Here is a 20,610-nt window from a genome sequence, read left to right as displayed (position 1 = left end):
CGTAAGTTTCACTCCCTATAGCGATTTTTAAACGCTGCTCGCTTGTTAACGCCGGTCGAATAGAGTTGTTGCTGTTTTGTGCTTTGTGTGGACTTAAGTTGTGCGGATATTCTTGTCTAATAATAAACGACTGTGAGACTCAAGGTGATCGTTTCAGCGTCTACATTTTCTCTTCTAGGACAGTGTTTTGATACAAGTCAACAGTATGCAACGAAATCATTCTAAGCCCTATGAAAATGTCTCGCACGAAACAAAACAAAACCACGGTTAATACAAAAAGTGAATCCTATGGTTTCGGGGACACGGGGGGGGGGGGGGACAAAAAAAACCTTTGGTTCGCCTTGCAACCGTGACTCCGCCCACGCTCAGGTACTAGTCAGGCTTATGGAAATACATTTCAACCGAGCTGTCCCGTACCGTGAAGGGCTGGCACTAGCCGCACAGGGCTAGTGGGTAAACGCCCTAAGGTAACGTCACTTTCCTTCAGCCAAGCTCGGAACGATCAGGCATTGACTACTAATCCTGGTCTGAAAACCCCGCCCAACGGCATTTGATTGACAACCCAGTCCATTTGGTAAAGGCAAAGGCAAAAAAATGTTGTCATTGTTTTTTTCCACTGGTGTTTTACAATGCCAAGAGGGGAAACGCAATGACAAAATAAACCCTTGAGCTTCTTGCTTTTCTACATTTATTTATTTATTCTTAATTTTGGCACTCCTGTGATTCCATAGAGTGAAATGTTCTGTATTATGTTAAGATAATTAGCCTGAAGGCTCCGAGTGTAGTTTATTCCAGTGCCGTCACCAACATTGACCCACACGCTGCGTGTGCTCTGGTCCGTCCGGCTCAGAACTGGATGTTTGGGCAAGACGACGACCCTCGCAACACATCCAGATTATAAAACAAAAATCATTTTAGTTTTTTCACTCACACAAAGCTGGAACGTTAATCTGACCACCTGAGGCAAAACACAAGCTTTCATTTGGATTTTTGACTTGTAAGTCTGGTGAATGTGGGACTGACTTCAAGACTGTCAGAGTTAAAAGCACAACAAGAGAGAAAAAACCTAAAGTAAAACTGATTAGAAATCACAGGGAGCGGAAAGCTCATGGAGCAGGCTGCAAAGTGGGAATTGGGAAAGTGGAAGAGGGACGAGAGGCTGAGAGAAGAGAAGAGACGAGACGAGAAGAGAAGAGAAGAGGATAGGAGAAAAGAGAAGAGAAGAGGAGAGAAGAGGAGAGACGAGACGAGAAGAGAAGAGAAGAGGAGAGGAGAAAAGAGAAGAGGAGAGAAGAGAAGAGGAGAGGAGAGAAGAGAAGAGGAGAGGAGAGAAGTGAAGAGGAGAGAAGAGGAGAGACGAGAAGAGAAGAGGAGAAAAGAAAAGAGGAGAGGAGAGAAGAGACGAGAAGAGGAGAAAAGAGAAGAGAAGATGAGAAGAGAAGAGAAGAGAGGAGAAGTGAATAGAAGAGAAGAAAAGAAAAGAGGAGAAAAGAGACAAGAAGAGACAAGAAGAGAAGAGGAGAAAAGAGAAGAGGAGAGGAGAAAAGAGAAGATGAGAAGAGAAGATGAGAAGATAAGAGAAGAGATGAGAAATGAATAGAAGAGAAGAGAAGATGAGAAGAGAAGATGAGAAGATAAGAGAAGAGAGGAGAAATGAATAGAAGAGAAGAAAAGAAAAGAGGAGAAAAGAGAAGAGGAGAGACGAGAAGAGAAGAGGAGAAAAGAGGAGAGAAGAGACGAGAAGAGGAGAAAAGAAAAGAGGAGAGGAGAAAAGAGACGAGAAGAGGAGAGGAGAAAAGAGAAGAGAAGATGAGAAGAGAAGAGAAGAGAGGAGAAGTGAATAGAAGAGAAGAGAAGAAAAGAGAAGAACACTGCTGCAAAACTGCTGGAAAGCACACAAACAGTTTGCAGCTCATTTCCAAGTGTCAGAGGAACACAGTGTGAGAGTGTGAGGAAATAACAAGGGGCACTTTGATTTACCTTCACCGTGTGTGCAACTCACCTGCCTGGCAGTGTGAGTGCGTGTGTGTGTGTGTGTGTGTGTGTGTGTGTGTGCGCATGCTAGTTCATATCGCATCACATCGGTGGGTTCCGACCGACAGAGCTCGTGCACGCGAGGCAATAATCACACGTCTGCAGCATATTGAGTTAGACGGAGAGTTGCCGGGCGATAATGACGCCGGCTCGTCTCCTGTGTTTGTGACGCAGGCCAACAGGTGGCGTCCACACTGGCGGCAGCAGGGCAGCGTGCTGCTTCACTGCAGGAGCTCGAGCGGAGCAGGTCGGGTGAGCGGGTCAGAGTCGCTTTCACGCCCTTGCACGCAAGCCAGTCGGCGCGGTATAACTCAACAGGCGAGTTGGCTTTTAACCAGCTTGGAGAAAGCTGTGTATTTGCTGCGTTCCACTGTAAACCCACCAACACAGTTAGAGGACCGAGACAAAACGCAAATCAATAATTTCTGTCAAATGAGAACGTTAACAATTGCTGTCTGAAGAGACAGAGAGAGAGAGAAAAAAAAAAAACTCCAGGATTTGGCTTCTTCTCCCAGCGCCATTGACGTCTTTGCAAAGCCACAATTTAGCTGCAAAAGGAAAATCAATCCTTTTGTAGCAGGCTGTAATTGTCTATAATAATATAATCCACTTCCTGTCGGACAAACAACGCACTTTAAAATCCCACCTCAGATATATGTCAAAATAAATCTAATTCCTGCTTCTGTGTTTTGACGTCCTATTTATGGAAGCGTGTGCTGTACGTACAGGTACTACCCGAAAAATAAGAATAGCAAGTAAAAGTTGTCTTATTTTGACAATTTCACATAAAAGATGACAGCAACACATTTTATTGAGCCATTCCACGCACATTGACATCCCAAGCAGTTCCTTGTTGTAACTTTGCTGATTAAGATTTTCAGCTTACTAAATCCAAAAACCCACAAACTCAGAAAATTATTATAAAATTTGAGTTTTGTTTTTTTTTAAGCTGCAAGACCTGATCAGCAAAATGCAAAGAAATAAAAACTTGAAATATATTGATTTGCATATTATTCCTTTATATAATATGTCAACTTCACCTTTTTAAGTTGAATTGAAGAAATACTACAACCTTTTCAGGATATTCTAATTTTCTGGGTAGTACCTGTATATGTAAGATAGATAGATAGATAGATAGATAGATGGATAGATAGATAGATAGACTTTGACTTTTAAATACACTTTATTTTACACATCCTGGCAAACAATGTTTACGTATTCATTGAAAAAGAGATTATCCTTAAATAAAAATAATTTACAAAGTGTGATAAAAAGCACATTTTGGTAAAAGAACTACACTTATAGATAGATAGATAGATAGATAGATAGATAGATAGATAGATAGATAGGTCTTCCTAAAGCAATCCCAGAGTGGTGCATCTCAGTCCTTCTCTCTAAAGGAGCCGCGGCTCTCAGTCTGGCTCCTCAGGACGTCTCTGTGTGACAGGCAGACTGACAGATCCGTCGATGTGAGAATGTAGAAAAATATAACCTCCATGGACAGAGTCATCACACACACGCCATAGGAGACGGGAGCGGTGTGACGGCAGGAATGTAGATAAGAAGGTTATGTGCGAGGACCAATTTATTTTTCTTGGCAGGGTGGGAAGGCCTCTGAGACACCGGGCCTCGCGACGGCGGCGGTCTCGGTAATGAAATCCTCGCCGACTGTATTTAGATCCGGAGACACGAGGCTCGGCCAGGTGACAGCCAACGCGGTGCCGGGGTAATGATCCGCCACGTGGGGACGGTGCAGAGCGGGAAGCAGACGGCGAGCATGGAGATGTAGCATGACGCACCCAAAACCAAACTGTGTGTGTGTGTGGTTTTTTTTTTTTTTTTTTTTTTTTTTCCCCCAGGCTGAGTGCTGCACAGTCAGCGTGGCTGAGCTTGTTGTCGAGCAGTCGCCCGGTCGGAGGCTGCCGGCGAGCTGCCGCTGTGACGGAGCAGCGACTCCATCGCGGTGTGGATGAAAGAGCCGAGCGCTGATGGGAGGAAGCCACGCTGAGCGAACGGCAGGGAGGAAGTCGTTGTGATCGAAAAACTGCCTCCATCCTCTTTTTTTTTTTTAAGCCACAGACTGCACACAACACAAAGGAGAACTGCTGTCCAATTGTTTGTTTCAAACGGAACCCACAAAACACATTTATTGAAGATGTATTTTTTAACAGCTGTTTTTATTCTGCTCATCACAACAACCCCACTTGGAAACATTAGCAAACAACACGCTAACTCTTCGTTCTAAAGCATCCTCCCACTGTCTTGGTAAATACTGACACACGCAGACCTGTTGCCTCTGTCAAAGCCTCTGCATAATTAATGAGCCTCACGCACGAGACATCAGCTGTCGCCGTAAGAAACTGCATTGTGTACCGCTGAGGGGGGGGAAAAAAGACGAGGCAAAGCGACTGCAGGATACCTCCACACACACACACACACACACACACACTAGCCATTGTCTTTTTCTCTGTTAGCATGTTTTCCTCCTGCGACTGTGGTGCGGTGGCGATGGAGCCGACACCCAGTGGGAGAGGCCGCCCGCCAGCAGGGGGACGGATGAGTGTAATTTCGTTATTTTTACCTCCTCCAGGAGCTGAGCTGCCAGCTCGGGGAAATTAGCATCACACCTGTGCGTAATTGGCTAAATTAGCTTGTCGAGCGGCAGAGCTGAGACAGAGGTGGTCGGCAAGGAGTGTGTGTGTGTGTGTGTGTGTGTGTGTGGTTGCGTAGGTAAAATCAGGGAGCGGTTGTTTGGTGTGTGTGTGTGTGTGTGTGTGTGTGTGTGTGTGTGTGTGTGTGTTGCGTCGTCGGCCCTTAAGAGGCTGTTGGGGAGCCGAGATGTCACACCTGCAACAGGGAAATGTCACCCGGCGGCGGCTCGGCACACAAACACACACTCTGACACGCAGTCACACAACAGAAAGTCAAGCAGAGGGAAGATACACTAAACAAATGGCACACACAGTCAGACAAACAAAAACAGTGGAAGGCATCATAATAAACACACAAACAGAGAACAAGAACACACACAGAGACAAGACACACCTATGAATATACACTTGTGTACATATACCCATGTACAATAAGTACAATCACTCTCATATAGACAGATAGATAGGCAGGCAGGCAGATAGATAGATAGATAGATAGATAGATAGATAGATAGATATCCAAATGTGGAATATTCCATTTTCACAATGGACCAGAAGCTAAAGGCTTGAAAACCAACTCTGAGCTTCCAAGTATTTGCAAACCAATGGGTGCCGTCATGATGGCTTTGTCCATCGTCATACACAGCCAATGATAACTTGGTACTTCTTTAACAAAATAAATAGTTTAGACGGTACATTGTTGGACAAGATCTATAATGAGTATGTTGAGTGCTAATTTAATGTAGCAACGGTGCTACTGTGTCAGTATCACTCTGCCTCACAGGTGTTCTAATTACTTATTCACACCAAACCCGGCACTGGATTGTGTTCCTGGGTCTGGCATCATTATCGTGACCCATGTGAGACGTTGAGTTGTGCAGTATGCTGTGTTTGCGTTGGCGAGTGTGATTGCCGAGGTCATGTTTGGAAATGTGTCCGTTTTTGGCATGCGCTGCTGAAGGTAAAGTACGTCACCAGACAAACCAGTGAGGGAGGAGGACTTGAGGAAATCACTGGCAATGGAAAAGAAGCAAATTATTCTTGGAGGTCAGCTCGTAGCGGCCGTCGGCATTCATGTTCTTTGTCTTTGGGTTGGTCTTTACAATACAATACATGGATGTCTCCAGCTGAATCATTCCTCCCTGGTTCACTGGTGCCTGGGGTTACAACGATACAGACGGGCTTGTTTCGAAATCCAACGGATATTGACACAGAGTCAAAGCGACCTTTCAGCATCTGGCTGCCCTCGCCTCTGAGGAGAGCCGATCTCTTATCTCTGGGTGCCATCTACCGTTGATTTGTTGTAACAGCAACAGTACCGCATGGCAGCTCGCAGAAGAATGAAAAAAAACAAACAAAAAAAAACACTTCACCTTCAGTCTCTGCTCATCTACTGAACATAAACTTTAAAACCCAAAGGTTACTTTTTAAAAACTAAGCACTCTTTGGTGTAGGCTTATGTGTATTTTACAGGTTGTGCGTGGATGCAGAAGGATGTAGAGCAAGTTTGCACCCGGACTATCTGTCCGTGCCAAAGCCCAGATTTCGAAGGGATAAAACTGTTTTATCTAATCGAAAAATGTAGTAGTCTTTCTTTAGAAAAAAAAACAAACAAAAAAACAGCTATTGTTCACTTTATGAATAAACGGTCGTATAGTTTTGAGGAAAAGTTCCATGGAAAAAAACAGGATCGATTTTGTTTTCCATTTTAGACGGTAGATGGCGACGTGTGCTCTTTCAACTTTGCGGACGTCAGGTTTTTCTTTCGAAGAAGAAGAAGAAGAAGAAACAAATGGCTCGCATGTAGTTTGTTGCTAACTCGTGTACGTGTTCAACGGTCAAAAATGGACAGACTTGTCAAGACTCAAGAGTTTGACTCGTATGAGATTGAGGAGCCGAGTGACGAGGAGCGAGCTGGAAGCAGGCGAGGAACATTTACAATCGTTCACGTTTAGTTTGGCGTTACGGAGCTAACCCTCGGCTAGCTTCTACCATGCTAACATGTAAACATCGCCCGCCGACTGCAAAAAGCAGCATGATTTTCACGTTAAAATGTGTTTGTTGAACATATTCTGCTAGATATGTGTGCTGTTTTTCCTGTTGTTTTGTTTTTACAAGCGATAATTCCTTCACCAATCAGGTGTGTCATTTATTCTGTAAACGTTACAGTGAGGAAGGGTAACAGTCAAACCACGATGCATAACTAATACGTGTAATGTTTTACTGACTGCTTCAGTTCGGAGGACGAGCTCGATGTGTTACTGAATGGGACTCCAGACCAGAAGAAGAAGCTGATCCGAGAGTATCTGACGGGGGAGAGCGAGTCTTCCAGCGGCGATGAGTTCGAGAAGGAGATGGAGGCAGAGCTCAGCTCCACCATGAAGACCATGGAGGGAACGTGGGGACCCACGGCAGCGGGTAACGCCAAGTCCATATATTTCCAAACAGATGGGTTTTTTCTTCAGATGAAACATCATACGTTCCCTAAATTAATACACTGCATACACATGTATAAAAACACTACACACATGGTTTGCATCAGAAATTCGGGGAGACAAATATTTGTTGATGTTGGGTTTTGTATGCATAGTTTTTGCTTTTGGCTAAAACATGTGCAGCCATGACAAATAGTTAATAGCTTTAGTCTGGTTGACTAAAACTACCCTGAAACTCAACACGTTAGTGTTGTATAGATGTGGTCTGGAATTTTAACCAGGGTCATTGATCTTGATCAAAGTGGGGGTTGCAACATCACCCTTCTGCAGTCCCACTTGTAGCTAGCTCACCTGATGAACTAGCACTGGAGGAAAGAATGTGAGTCACGGTGCATCTGATGCTGATCCTCCAACAGAACCTGGTGGAGGAGGCGACAGCGGTGCCGGACTTCCCAGCTCTCGCGTGTACAGTGAGGTGTACTTTGATTCCGACTCAGAAGAGGACACCCCCAGTAAGCACAACATTATAACATTATCCTTGTGACAACACAACCATTTCCTATTTTAAGTTGTTGTTTTTTTTACCCGTGTCTTTTTTTGTTGTTTGTTTTTTCAGTTTCCTCAGCTGGCAGTTCTACTGGCCGAAGGCGGAAACAGAGAACCATACCAACTAATGACGAGCTGCTGTATGACCCTGATGAGGATGATCGGGACCAGGCCTGGGTGGATGCCAGGCGAAGACTGTGAGAGACTTTGGAGGAATCATTGATTGATAAAATCTCTTGCCCCAAAAACTCACGAAGGCTCTTTGTCGTTCTGCATAGGTACAATGGCAAAAGACGAGCAGCCACAGCTTCACAGCAGCAGCCTCATCAGTCTCAGGCTTTACCCAGCAGCGACGCTGTCCTCAACTGTCCAGCCTGCATGACAACTCTGTGTCTGGACTGTCAGAGGTGAGAACCTACGCTTCAAAATGAGGTGGTTGTGGTATTAAAAACGATCATTTAGGTCTTCCACAATTTATATATGATCCAATTTTTAAAATTGCCATCTTAAAAATCTCAACCTTTTCTTTGGAAAGTAGTAAGAAAGCTGGTTTTGCCCGAACCCTTTAGAAGCAGGGTCTTCCCAAGTCTGCTTGAAATATATTTGAAGTGTGATGGTAAAATAATTTTTAGAAAAAATAAAAAAATATATATATATTTTCTAAAGAAAAGGCCAAAAAAATAGAGCAGTCAATAATAATTGTGCATATATACATTGCTAATTGAAAGTGTAATGTTGTACAATAGTGTAGAATAAACATAATTCTAAATGAACATCAACCTGAAGTGACTGCAGACAGGTTTCAAGCACATTCCTGTAATGCTGCTCAAGATTGTCAGCAGAAAAAACCCCTGAGAATTGCAAATCAATACATGACTTTGTTCTCTATATATTCTAAAACAACGTCTTTGTTGTGTGTCATTCAGACATGAGAAGTACAGGACGCAGTATCGGGCCATGTTTGTCATGAACTGTGTTGTGAAGCGAGACGAGGTGTTGCGTTACAAAACCCAACAAGAGAAGAAACAGAGGAACCGGAAGAGGCGGAGGGGCCAGAAGACGGAAGCGACGGCGGATGAGGCCAGCGGGTCGGGACCTTCAGGGATGGACGCAGATGAGGTCTACCACCCGGTCAACTGCTCCGAGTGCTCCACCGAGGTGGCCGTGTTCGATAAGGACGAGGTCTATCACTTCTTCAACATACTGGCCAGCCACTGCTGAGACACACTGGCACATTGGTCCGATTCTTCCCCTCCCACCTGAGGCTGAATGGATCCCACTGTGGTTCTTCTGGGCCCATGAAGCGACCACAGTCCTCTGCCCCCTGGACTTGATGAAGTTTGCTGTGTCTCCTTGGCTGTGAATACCTTTAAAATCTGGAATATTTCACCTGATCTCTACTTGTTGGAACTGGACGTCAGAATGGCAAAGGTGGCAGCGTGGTGGAGGAACATTGAAGAGAAGATATATTTTATCGTTCTTTTTTTATTTTCCAACACACAAAACACTTGCGATTTAGTTTTTTGTTTTATTTTACCTAAACCCACGGCTCAATCTTGAAATACAGATTAAAGCAAAAAAATCTTGAGTGATGAAAATGAAGAGTCTCTTGTATGGTCTCTTATAACATGGAAAATTCCATTTAAAATCATCTGGACTGAGTCATTGCACTGCAGGAAAGAGAAGGTGTTTTTCTTATCATTAATGTTGGATTAAACTTTTGGATTTAAAAACTTTTTCCATCTATAACTCCTTGTGTTCCTACCCAGAAGTGACATCCAGTGAATAAACACAAGATGACTCTTTAAAAAAAAACAGAGTTGAATGCTGCTAATTATTAAAATATATTGTTGACGACTGGCAAATGATGTTTTTATCTCTCCTTTAAACAAAGCAGATGTTGAAATCGAGTCTTGTTGCTTCTAGTCAACACAGGAGATGCTTATGGTTAAAGTTCCCAGCCACCTCATCATTTAGGTTGACGACTGAGGCCTTTACACAGGGAAAAAACAACCATTGTGACACTAAAATTTCACTGACTTGACAAGATTGCCAACTTTTTAATTCTTTGACTAATTGACGTTTAATTACATTTTCCCATGTTCAACTGTGAACCTGGTTTGTCTCTATATCTTCAGTCCAGTTATGGCTTTGGCAGAGACACTGAATTAATTAGTTAGTTATAAACAATGGCGGGCGGTCTCTGCTGACCTAACCATATTTGGAAAAGTAAGTTTTCCCATAAATATGATATCGGATCTGATATCATATGAACAAATTCTGATTTTGTGCACATATGCCAAGTATCACAACTCCATAATTCAAGAAAAACATAATATCCACAAGTTTGAACAATTTATGAATGTTTTCCTAAAATGCCCCCCCCCCCCAAAAAAAAAATAAAAAAAATAAAAATAAATCACGATACCACAAATAAAAAAATCATTCTCTTGAGTTCGAGTTTGCACTTGATAAAAATTTAAATCAAACTAGCCTTGGTGGTCGTGGTAATTCACTACAACAATAAATATTAATTCGTTTCCATTAACTTTAAACATTAACTCCTGTAATTTTACATTTTTAAACACAATGTTCTTATTTGGCTGAAACGTAGTGACATAACGTTGAAATGTGACTTCCTCTTCCTGCTTTTCTTCCGCAAAACTCGGAAGGCCTGTGGTGATTGGCTGAAAAGTTCCACCCGTGATCAGACGTCATACGTCACCAGAAAACATCCCACAGCGACTCACGCAAAGGGGGGAAACAGCGAGAAACGACAGAAATAGCCCTAGAAAGTTTGAAGCATGGCACTGGGAGACTGTTGGAAGCAGTTGTCGTGGTTCTACTACCAGTATATTCTAGTGACAGCCCTCTACATGCTGGAACCTTGGGAGAGGACAGTGTTTAGTATCCTTTTTTCCTCCATGTTCAGACTTTTGGAAGGTGCTAGGTCAATATGCTAAGTGTGTCTCAGACATAACAGCGGTGTTGTCGGTGACTTCCTGATATGTTCCGTTTCTTTCCATTTGATTGATAATTGACTAAAATGTCTGTGTAATGTGAAAATAGATCGCGACATTGCGGACGAGGGTGGGTTCGTGGGGGAAAGTTTGCGTTACGGTCGTGACCGACTCAACCGACTGACTCGTAACTTCTTTGCATATCATGAGGAAGGACAAACAAGTTGCGTATAAGGAGCAAGTTGACGTCAGCGTGCTGTGTTAAATGCCAGTACGTATGCTGTTGGATACGTGGTCACCTGCCCGTCACATCAAATGTCAGCCGAGTTGAGAGTTGATGGAGTGAAAGGAGGAAAGGAAATCACAAGGGCGGCGGCATCTATGCTAAGCTAAGTGTGGCTAGTCAGGACGGCTCGGCTCGCTGTGACTCACTGAGGGGGGAAAGCCCGCCTGTTGCTATCAAACCCTTCATCTGTGTCCCCGAAGCTGTAACCCGATCGAATTAATTGTCGTTTCGATTTTTTTTCCCCTTTTAATTTCGTCAGAGTGTATTGCAGTCTCTATTTCCGTGCTAGTTTCGTCATTAGCACGTCACGGACGACAAGTGTCGCTGCGGTCATCCCTGTTGGTGTGTTTACGGGATGCTCAGTCCTGTTGCATTCATTTTTAGTTCGACCCGGAATTGTATGACGTCAATTATTATGCGACAAAAAAAAAAAAAAAAAAAAAAAAGGGGGAGGCGCAAGTTTGCTGACTTTTATAAAAGGAAATTGTGATGAAAGTCGAGGTTTCAGCCTCGATGTGAGTCACCTGGCTTATGTTCTATTCATGGTCAATGATCAATAGCAGTTCTGCTGTCGAGGAAGTTGCTGCCGGACAATGATTAAAAAAAAGAGAAGTATGCCAACACAGAGCATCTTACCTCATTGATTCTTAACAGCAGGTTAACTATTTACTAGACAGCAAACTACTGGAGCGAAAGGGCAGATTTACAAATCCGGGCAGGATTGTTGTAAAGTGGAGGCCTCGGTCCCCGACTGTCTGCCAGGGAAGCTGCCCAGGGCCACGTTCTGTCTCAGTTCATTCATCGCCTCGGCTCTTCTGCTGCTGAAATGCAGATGGCAAGATTGGGGCTTGGTGTGCGTCAGTCGGTGGATGAAAAGCTCGTTGTGATTTTGATGATGTTTCCTGTCAGGAAATCAGGTCATTGTTTATACTGGGCTAGCTTTCGTTGATTCTTAGTACTTTTGTTGGTCATTCCGAAGATTTTGTTGCATTATTGACTCATGGTAGAAGGGTCGAGTGAGGTCGACTGGACTTGTTTTGTGGTTTCTTGAAGACGTGTCGCCTCTCATCCAAGGGGCTTCTTCAGTTCTAAAGACTGGTTGGAGAGTCCCAGGTATTTAACCACCCAAAGGTGGGGGAGCGGGCTTAGGTCCGATACAAACGGCAAAGTTTTTGGGTGGAAACGGTAAAGTATTTAATGCTGCATGCTGCATTACAGAGATCTGGTGTTTTTAAACCCACCACGAGCTCCAACTAGTGGCTGTGTCAGCGTCTGTTAACAGCGCCACGCTTGGGTGTGGCATACGCATTACATCGTTTTCACCCACCGTTCTGTTTCCATCTCCCAACGTGTGGACGCCACTTTTTTTCGACCCCAGGAAAGAAAAAAAAAAACGGTAACATTCGCGTGTGGACAGGGCTTTAAGCTGATGGTGCTGTTAGCAGGGTGTTGATTTTCAACAATAGGGCTGTGTCTCAATTCAGGGTCTGCACCCTTCGAGACGAGCGTCCTCCGTCTGAAGGAAGCGTCCTCCGAGGACCCGGAAGGACGGACTAAACCCCGCCTCCCCGGTAACCACACGGGACGGTCTAGCCTTCGGCTTATTTCCTGGTTGCGTCACCGCCGTTCCCTCCGGCTGGCCAACCCCGGAAGTGCCGTTTTTATAGTATCAAGCTAACCTTTGGTTCGCCATCTATCGATGGCGTTCGATATTCAAATAAGTAAAAACCCTACGTTAAAAAAACTGGATACTTTATGTGAAACTTCAATACTTAAATTTATACAAAGTGTCTTTGCCAGTAGGTGGCGCTAATTTCAGCTGACGTCCCAGGATCCTACGATGCTTTACAGCAGCACGCAAAGCATCATGGGATACAGAAGTGCGCGAAGGATAGTAGCGGTGCAGCCTTGGAAATCGGCTAAAACGAGTGCGCATTCCCAGTACGCATTTGGAGCGTCCTAAGCACCCTCGGGAATAGGGAGGAGCCTTCGCGCAGTGCAATGATGCAACTTCCTTTCAAAATGCGCACTTCAAGGACGCAGACCCTGAATTGAGACACAGCATTGATTACCAGCGAGGTGTTTAAAGGCCAATAGGGCGTCATAGCGGTCGTTGACTACCTCCAGATGACCTGGATGACTGACAACTTTCACAGACATTATTGACTCATACGCGCGTCCAATCCAGCTGCATTGTAGCAGGCGCAAGTTAATAGAAATGAAGAATCGACGCTGTTTCACTGCAAAGAATTGGCATCAGGCCGTGCACTGATCAACAAACCCCTCTGCCTCAAGCTTTCCTCCTTAACGCCTCTCCTTCAGACTCGCTGCTCGTCTCCGTGGCCGGCATGGCCGTCTACACCGGCTACGTCTTCATGCCGCAGCACATCATGGCCATCTTGCACTACTTCGAGGTGGTCCAGTGACACGCTGCGCCCACCCGGCCCTCTCTGACTGTCGGCCCCGCCAGCCTGGCGGTCCTCTGGGCTCCGCGCGGGGGATCCGTATGGACCATGTGGAGGCGGATCTTCTCCAAAGCTCGGGGTCACATTGGCCGAAGTTGATCCCTCTGACCATTTGTTCAGCAAAGATTTTAACGTTTTTGACCAATGCGGACGCTGCGGTGGGGTGAAGGTGCGTTTGATTTGCTCGTATGTTTATGGTCCCGTTCGGTTAAGCACACCTCACTACTGAGAACCTGTATGAATTGTGTAGATATCCATGTGTGGCCTCAAAGCAGAAATAATTTAATATCTTTTCACTCTTCAACGATGGAAATGTCGTGATTGTTCATAATTGTACACAGAAGATGATTTTTGAAAGAAAACTTCACATTATCACAGCGGGCAATTTTGTCTTTACCAAAGATTTGTGCAAGTAATTGACCTTGGCACCAAAACAGCAACAAAGAAACTTATGAAACTTATATCAAGATATGTAATAATATTCTGTTACTGGCTACGTAAATGCTGTTGAAGGCCTTGAAAGTGGAAATCATTATATTATGGGTCTTCAAGCATGTAAGGATGTGTTAACTACTGACTTTGTTGCCTTTAATTACTCGTCGTTTTCTTCAGCGATTCAAATGTTTGGAGTTGAAGCTAAATATTGTCTTTTCAACGCAGGCCGAGCCGTTGCACTTCCAGATGTTTGTCGTGAGTTTTAATGTATGCATAGTTGTAAAACCTGACTGTCACCATTCCCTCAACAGCAGCAAGATGACTGAGATTGTAATGTGTCAGTCACAAGGTGGCATATTACTACATATCCCACCACATTATTGTAGATTTTTACGCCTTTATTTCAGAGAGCTTATTGAAATGCATGAGGAATTTTTGCTGTTGGCTGGATTCATGACTCCAAAATTCACTGTGTTTTTTTTTTTTCTTTTGTTTAATGTCACATTGTGTCTTGATGCCGGTTGAATGTTTTGACAGAAAGGCAGAAAGCCTTATGAATGATGCTAATAGAAGAATTAAATGACTATAAAATGTCCATTCCAAGTGCAAAAAAGGTGACCTGTTCTGCTTAGTAATAAAATGTTGAATTTAAAAAATGTATTTTTATTTGGTTGTGCAATGCTTCTGATACTCCTCTTAAAATGGCAACCTGTGCTAAACTATTTTTCTCCACGGTTTGTATATAGCGTTGTAGACATTTGTAAAGTTTTCTAGTTGGCGTAGAGAAAAAATTGTGATCTTTTTTTTTGTAAACTGAAATTTTCCTCTGTGTCTGTTTATTAAAGGGTTATTTATCCGCGCAAAAACTGATTTCTCTGGTGGACTCATTTTGATCAGGGTGTGACGGCTGCAATACGCATTTGAGCGGCGGAATAAAATGAACAATGTGCTAATGCAGGCAAATAGTTGGGAGAAAATCATTGCAATACCACCACAAAAAACACACAATACCTGCATAATAACGAGAGACTTGGCAGCAAAAGAAAGCTGTTCAACACAGAACTTGGAGAGGGCCTTTATTTTTGCAATGTACGTCAATGAATTCTAAAAATGTAACCGTGGTCTGTAATGCAGTGGGTTCATTTGAAAAATATATTTGATAAGAATAGAATCTGGCCTGCTGCAGTTGTGTAGTACTGTTGTGTCTTTGTGATATTTGTCTTTTAAACTCATGATTACGTTATTGAACTACACAAAGACTGTGAATTGATGGAGTTCATTTGACAAAAATCTGTCCGACTCATTCTTAAACAGGCTCATCATGATTCCGATCAGGAACATCTTAATTAGAACGTAATAAAACATTATTTTTTTCTGTCAGTCTTCTGTAGGATGCGGCTATTTTACACACCCAGTGTAGTGACACTCGTCCATCGGCCCGTAGGTGGCAGCACTGCGCAGCGGCTGAGCAAGCGAGGGACCATTTCCATCTTTTTTGTTACGGGTGTCTTTGTTTTGTCTCAGTCATATGTTTTTTTTTCTTTCTCTACTTTAACCTGAAGCTGGTTTTACCGCTGAGCTAAATGGATTAATGGACATTAAACGGATTGTAGTTTAGAAAGATATTTCTCCCCCCCCCCCAAATTGCCTTTGCACCAATGGCAGCTGGGATATAGGCTTTTTTTTCTTTTTAAATCACCTCTTACAAATTCAACAAGGCTGTGACACGTTATTATTGTCAGTAGACTTTTGTGAAGTGAGATTTATTTTTGGTATTTGCTATTTTCAATTGCATTTCTTAACCTACATGAAAACCAGGACAAACAAAAAAATAAAAGAAAAAAGCAACCGTTAGATTAGCTTCAGGGCCCGAGGCCTCACTGGAAAAAGGAAACGACTGGAATTGAATGGGTGTGACGATACTTTAGAATTGATATCGACTGATAATCAGCAGATATTTACGAGACACTGCCTTTTTATCTTCAAAAACACACGGAATGTTGGAATTTTAGAGGGAGTCGGCTGAATTGTTTTTCCTCGCTGCCAAAGCCGGCGGTGAATCAGCTGCGTATCTCTGGCAGCGTATCACAGAGGAGTCTGACTGCTGGTTACTGGTTAACGGGGAAGATGGTGCTTCTCTCACGTAGGCACATTCAACTTGATTGGAGTCTGACAGGCACAGCGCAGACGCACAACATGCTTCCAGCCCAGTCACACTGTACTGTACTGAGGTGTACTGCACTCTGGTCACATCTGATAAAGACCAAAACAAAATCACAAGAAATGAAGATTCACAACTATGGATTTATATCAAACGTCAATGCTTCTAAACCTCTTAGTGGCAATGCAGTACCTCACATTAATCAGAAAACTAATAATAACGAAGACTTTATTTGCTTAAAAGTTAAAAGTGTTCAAAAATAGATTTAAGTTTTTAGACTTTTGAAGCAAAAAAAAAAAATAATAATAAAAGAGACGGTTGCTATTAATCATAGTATATATTTATCTACTTTTAATATATCCAACCTGAAGTGCTGATGTTTTGATTCGCCCTGTTTGCACTGTTGGTTTTAGCCGTCACGCCTGGGCAGCGCAGAGGGTGGGAAGGTTAACAACCCTGGCTGGGGCTGGCGTGACTCCCATCAAGTGTTAACTTGACAGAGTGTGTTGCCTCACGTATGCACACATTCCTCAGAACTGAATCTCTGGAGGCAGAGCAGTGGGTGACCTCAGCGCCATCAGTCTCACATTATGAGTGAACTGTTTCATTTTATCATCAGACCTCTGCCACTCCTCACATCAGACACGCTTATCAGTGCTGGTTGAGTTTGTATTCAGGCAGTTCTAAAAGTGTGATGAGAGGCTGCAGTGTTTACAGAGTTCATGGAGAGATTACGATATGAATTAACATAGATTTTTTTTTTCTGATTTATAAAGAGAAGAAAATATAAAGAGAAGAAAAATTTGATAACTTCTCAATGTTTCTTTGCAGTCACTGATTTTATTAATATTATTGTTTTTTAAATACAAATCACGGCAACGGTGATTCAAACTGCTGTAAATGACCCATTTAAACAGGGAGAAGAATTTAAATTAACCTTAACCTATTTTTTTTTACAGGTCATAAACGCACAAGTTCAATAACTCCACAGCCATAAAATGGAAATATGTATGGGTGGCCAATGTACTATTATGGCAATAAGAAGAAAACATACAATACCTGTGGTTTTCTTGCCAACACTTCACACCGCATAAAGGTGCCAGTGCAAACAAGCGAGTCGTCACAGGGAAGACTGAAGAACTACTTTAGTTATTCATCAGCTAGCCAAACCTCTTGCCCATGACTTTGCGTTTTATTATTTTATGAAATATTACGGAAGCGTATTGCATTCACTTGGCAAAAAATAAATAAATCTGTTTTTCAGTGTAATTATTTCTGTTTTTCGTGCCAATTTTTTTCCATCCTGTTTTTTTATTTTTATTTTGAAATACCGCGAGAAAACAGTAGACAGGTGACTCTACGGCATGGATGTGCTCTACGGTGGTGACACGTAACCAGTCTGAATGCACTTCAAATGCATAATTTTGTATCCATGGAGCCATGATGCCATATCTATCCAATTGATCCTGGAGAAACATTGCGATGTCGAGAATATCTGAATGGGCTTTCCTTCGAAACAACCGCAAAGTCCTCAGATGCCTACGTAAAGTTGATAAACTAATTGTAATGCCATCTATGTCACTTAAAGACAGGACTATTTCCCAGTGTCTTAAACCCATGTCAAAATAGAATTTGATTGAACTGAACAAGGCGACACAGCAAGAAGGTTGTGGGTTCGATTCCGGGGCCCGGGCCTGGGACCTTTCTGTGTGGAGTTTGCCTGTTCTCCCTGTGTCTGCGTGGGTTCTCTCCGGGTTCTCCGGCTTCCTCCCACACTCCAAGAACATGCATGTGAGGTCAATTGAACATTCTAAATTGTCCGTAGGTGTGCATGTGAGTGTGAATGGTTGTCTGTTTCTATGTGGCCCTGTTTCTATGTGGCCCTGCGATGAACTGGCAACTTGTCCAGGGTGTCCCCTGCCTTCGCCCTAAGACAGCTGGGATAGGCTCCAGCAGACCCCCGTGACCCTGAGCTCGGGACTAAGCGGGTATGGAAAATGAATGAATGAATGAACAAGCTGGCCATGTTTGCTTCCATTATATGTAGCTCTCAATAAAAGAATGGAACTCGGGGAGAGGGCGGAAAAAAAATAGCACGAAAAACAAGGGCGGAAAAAAATTAGCACGAAAAACAGGGGGGGAAAAAATAGCACGAAAAACAGACATAATTACACTGAAAAACTGTTTTTTATTTGCCCAGTGAATGCAATACGCTTCCGTAAAAATATAAAGCGGGTAGCAGCGCCAATTTTTTTTAAATTGTTATTATTATTATTATTATTTGTTTCTAATAATAATAATAATAATAATAATAACAATTATTAGAAACAAATAATAATAATAATAATAATAATAATAATAATAATAATTATTATTATTATTATTATTATTATTATTATTATTATTATTATTTGGGTTTTTTTTGGACATTTGATGCTTTTGTTTTGTGTTTTTACTCGAGGTGAACAAACGGCCAGGTGGTTGTGATTACTATCGAAGGTAAACCGTTGTTGTTATTGTGTATGGAAGGGGGTTGAGCATTCTTATCGGCTACTACTGATTTCCTGGCGCGTGTTCAACTTCACGTACAGGAAGTAGGGCGCGCGAGAGCTACATGCGCCTCGTGCAGTCGTCAATGGCGGCGAGCACGGGGCGGGGCGGAGGAACGGAGGGGGCGGGGTTGCGTTTTAATGCAGTGGGTTTGAGTGAACGGATCGATACGAAGCACCGAGCAAAACAGTCGCACTTTAGGGGAAAATGTCGACATGACGACGTGCTAAGAGTTTTGGGCTAGCTGCGCTGTTGCTTCCGAGAATAGACGAGTCCAACGTAAATATTCACCACGCGTGACGTCATATGTAGGTTATTGCAGAAGCGGGTCAGACAGACTGAGAGAGCGAGTGAGCCTCAGCCGCTCCCACATAACACGGCGAACATCACATCCCGCACGTCTCCACTTGTTGTCAATTTCGTCCGCTGAGAACATGACCGGAAGTGGGTTTTCAAAATAAAAGATCAACGCTAAACGTGAGGATTTTGTATATGTCGCAACATGCCCAGAAGTGGGCCAACCGTGGCCCGGTGGAGCCACAGTGGGTTCTATAATGTTGACAGAGGGGCTGGAGCAGCAGCAGATAGATGGAATGTTATTGTGATCCACCTCATAGTTGTAGTCATAGCTGTATTATTTTTACTATCAGTTTTTCCAGTGTTTTCAGAGTCATTTCAATGAAGAGCTAAATACGTGGGGCTTCAAAGACAGATATTTTGTTGTATTGCTTTTGTTCATTTTCAATTGACATTAAAGCAACATGTTTTTATCTACATGTTGCTTTTCTCCTCCTATGAGGTGGCTCACCTAAACACTCCATCCATTCCTTGCTGCCATCACATTTTAGAGCCCACCGGTCAAAAGGTTTTGGCCTCCCCTGATTTAGTGCCATTTCGTCACACTTTACGGTCCGAATTTAAGTTAAAGTCCTTAAAAAAAATAACTTTTTTTTTTTTTTTTTTAAATTAAGGATCTTTAACTTAAATTCATTGCAGACCATGGCACAAGATCGCTCAACCGTCAAGAAAGTATCCATTTATTTTGAAATCGGTAACCGGAAGTGCATTGATCAGTGAGCCGGTCTTGACGCTGTCCATAAAAGCTCAAGTGTGTGGTCAATTCCAAGCAACTCGGGAACAGAGCCATCAGTCGTGGAGACACCTGGCCAGCACCGGTGTGACTGACAAGTCCAGCCGAACCCGTCAGTCGAACCGGAGCTGAAAGTTGCTCACTTTCTGTGTCAACAACAGCACATGAACGCACCCGTTCACCCGTCACAACTCCGAGTGTGTGAGCCGCGAAGCAGTCGGTCGCTACGGCGGTCACCATGCCTTTCATCGAGCCGCTGTCGGACTCGGACCTGGAGCGCTTGGCCCTGGAGCGCTTCGTGCCGGCGCTGCACTCGCACGGCTTCTACTACGCGGACGGCTTCCTGGGAGAGCTGGCCGGCGGGGCGGTGCTGGAGCAGGTGACCGACATGCACCGCGCCGGAGCGCTGCAGGACGGGCGGCTGGCCGGCTCCGTGCCCAGCATCCACCGGCGGAGCATCCGAGGGGACAAGACCGCCTGGGTGACCGGCGGCGAGCGCGGCTGCGAGGCCGTCGGCTTCCTCCTCAACCTCATCGACAAGCTGGTGTCGGCGTGCGCGCGAGGGCTGCAGAGCAAGACGATCCGCGAGAGGTCCATGGTAAGAGATGCTTCTGCTGTCCCAGTGCAGTGGACACGGCAGAAAGTTTGTTACTGTTTTCCTAAGTGAGCTCAATCTTATAATAATGATAATAATAATAATAATAATAATAATAATAATAATAATAATAATAATAATAATAATAAAAAATAAAATAAAATAAAAATAAAATAATAATAATAATAATAATAATAATAATAATAATAATAATAAAAAATAAAATAAAATAAAAATAAAAATAAAATAATAATAATAATAATAATAATAATAATGGATTGGATTCATATAGCGTTCACATTTGTCCGGCCACAACTACTTCAAAAACAACGACAACAACAACAACAACAGCAATCAGGTGCAAAAAGTGATGCAAAATTATTTTAAAAAGACACTAAAGCG

The 20,610-nt window shown here is 43.2% G+C and overlaps 2 protein-coding genes across 2 annotated transcripts in view; both read left to right on the top strand.

Annotated features, from left to right (window-relative positions):
- Positions 1 to 6,444: 6,444 nt before the first annotated feature.
- On the top strand, positions 6,445 to 10,046 carry eapp (e2f-associated phosphoprotein). The gene is made up of 6 exons (XM_076027714.1): positions 6,445 to 6,609; positions 6,922 to 7,103; positions 7,537 to 7,632; positions 7,737 to 7,863; positions 7,945 to 8,073; positions 8,593 to 10,046. Exons 1-6 carry the CDS (start codon positions 6,530 to 6,532, stop codon positions 8,885 to 8,887), a joined length of 909 nt encoding a protein of 302 aa, XP_075883829.1. The 5' UTR covers positions 6,445 to 6,529; the 3' UTR covers positions 8,888 to 10,046.
- A 9,614-nt stretch (positions 10,047 to 19,660) lies between these two features.
- egln3 (egl-9 family hypoxia-inducible factor 3) overlaps positions 19,661 to 20,610 on the top strand; it is a 10,906-nt gene continuing 9,956 nt past the window's right edge. The window contains exon 1 of the mRNA XM_076027713.1: positions 19,661 to 20,211. Within this exon, the coding sequence (XP_075883828.1) occupies positions 19,852 to 20,211 (360 nt within the window). The 5' untranslated portion in view covers positions 19,661 to 19,851. The remainder of the gene's footprint in view (positions 20,212 to 20,610) is intronic.

This window comes from Nelusetta ayraudi, unplaced genomic scaffold (genome assembly GCF_046127955.1).
Source record: "Nelusetta ayraudi isolate G7.1 ecotype Tasmania unplaced genomic scaffold, CSIRO-AGI_Nayr_v1 ptg000021l, whole genome shotgun sequence".
NCBI classification, from domain to species: domain Eukaryota; kingdom Metazoa; phylum Chordata; class Actinopteri; order Tetraodontiformes; family Monacanthidae; genus Nelusetta; species Nelusetta ayraudi.
This window is presented reverse-complemented; position numbering and strand designations above follow the sequence as displayed.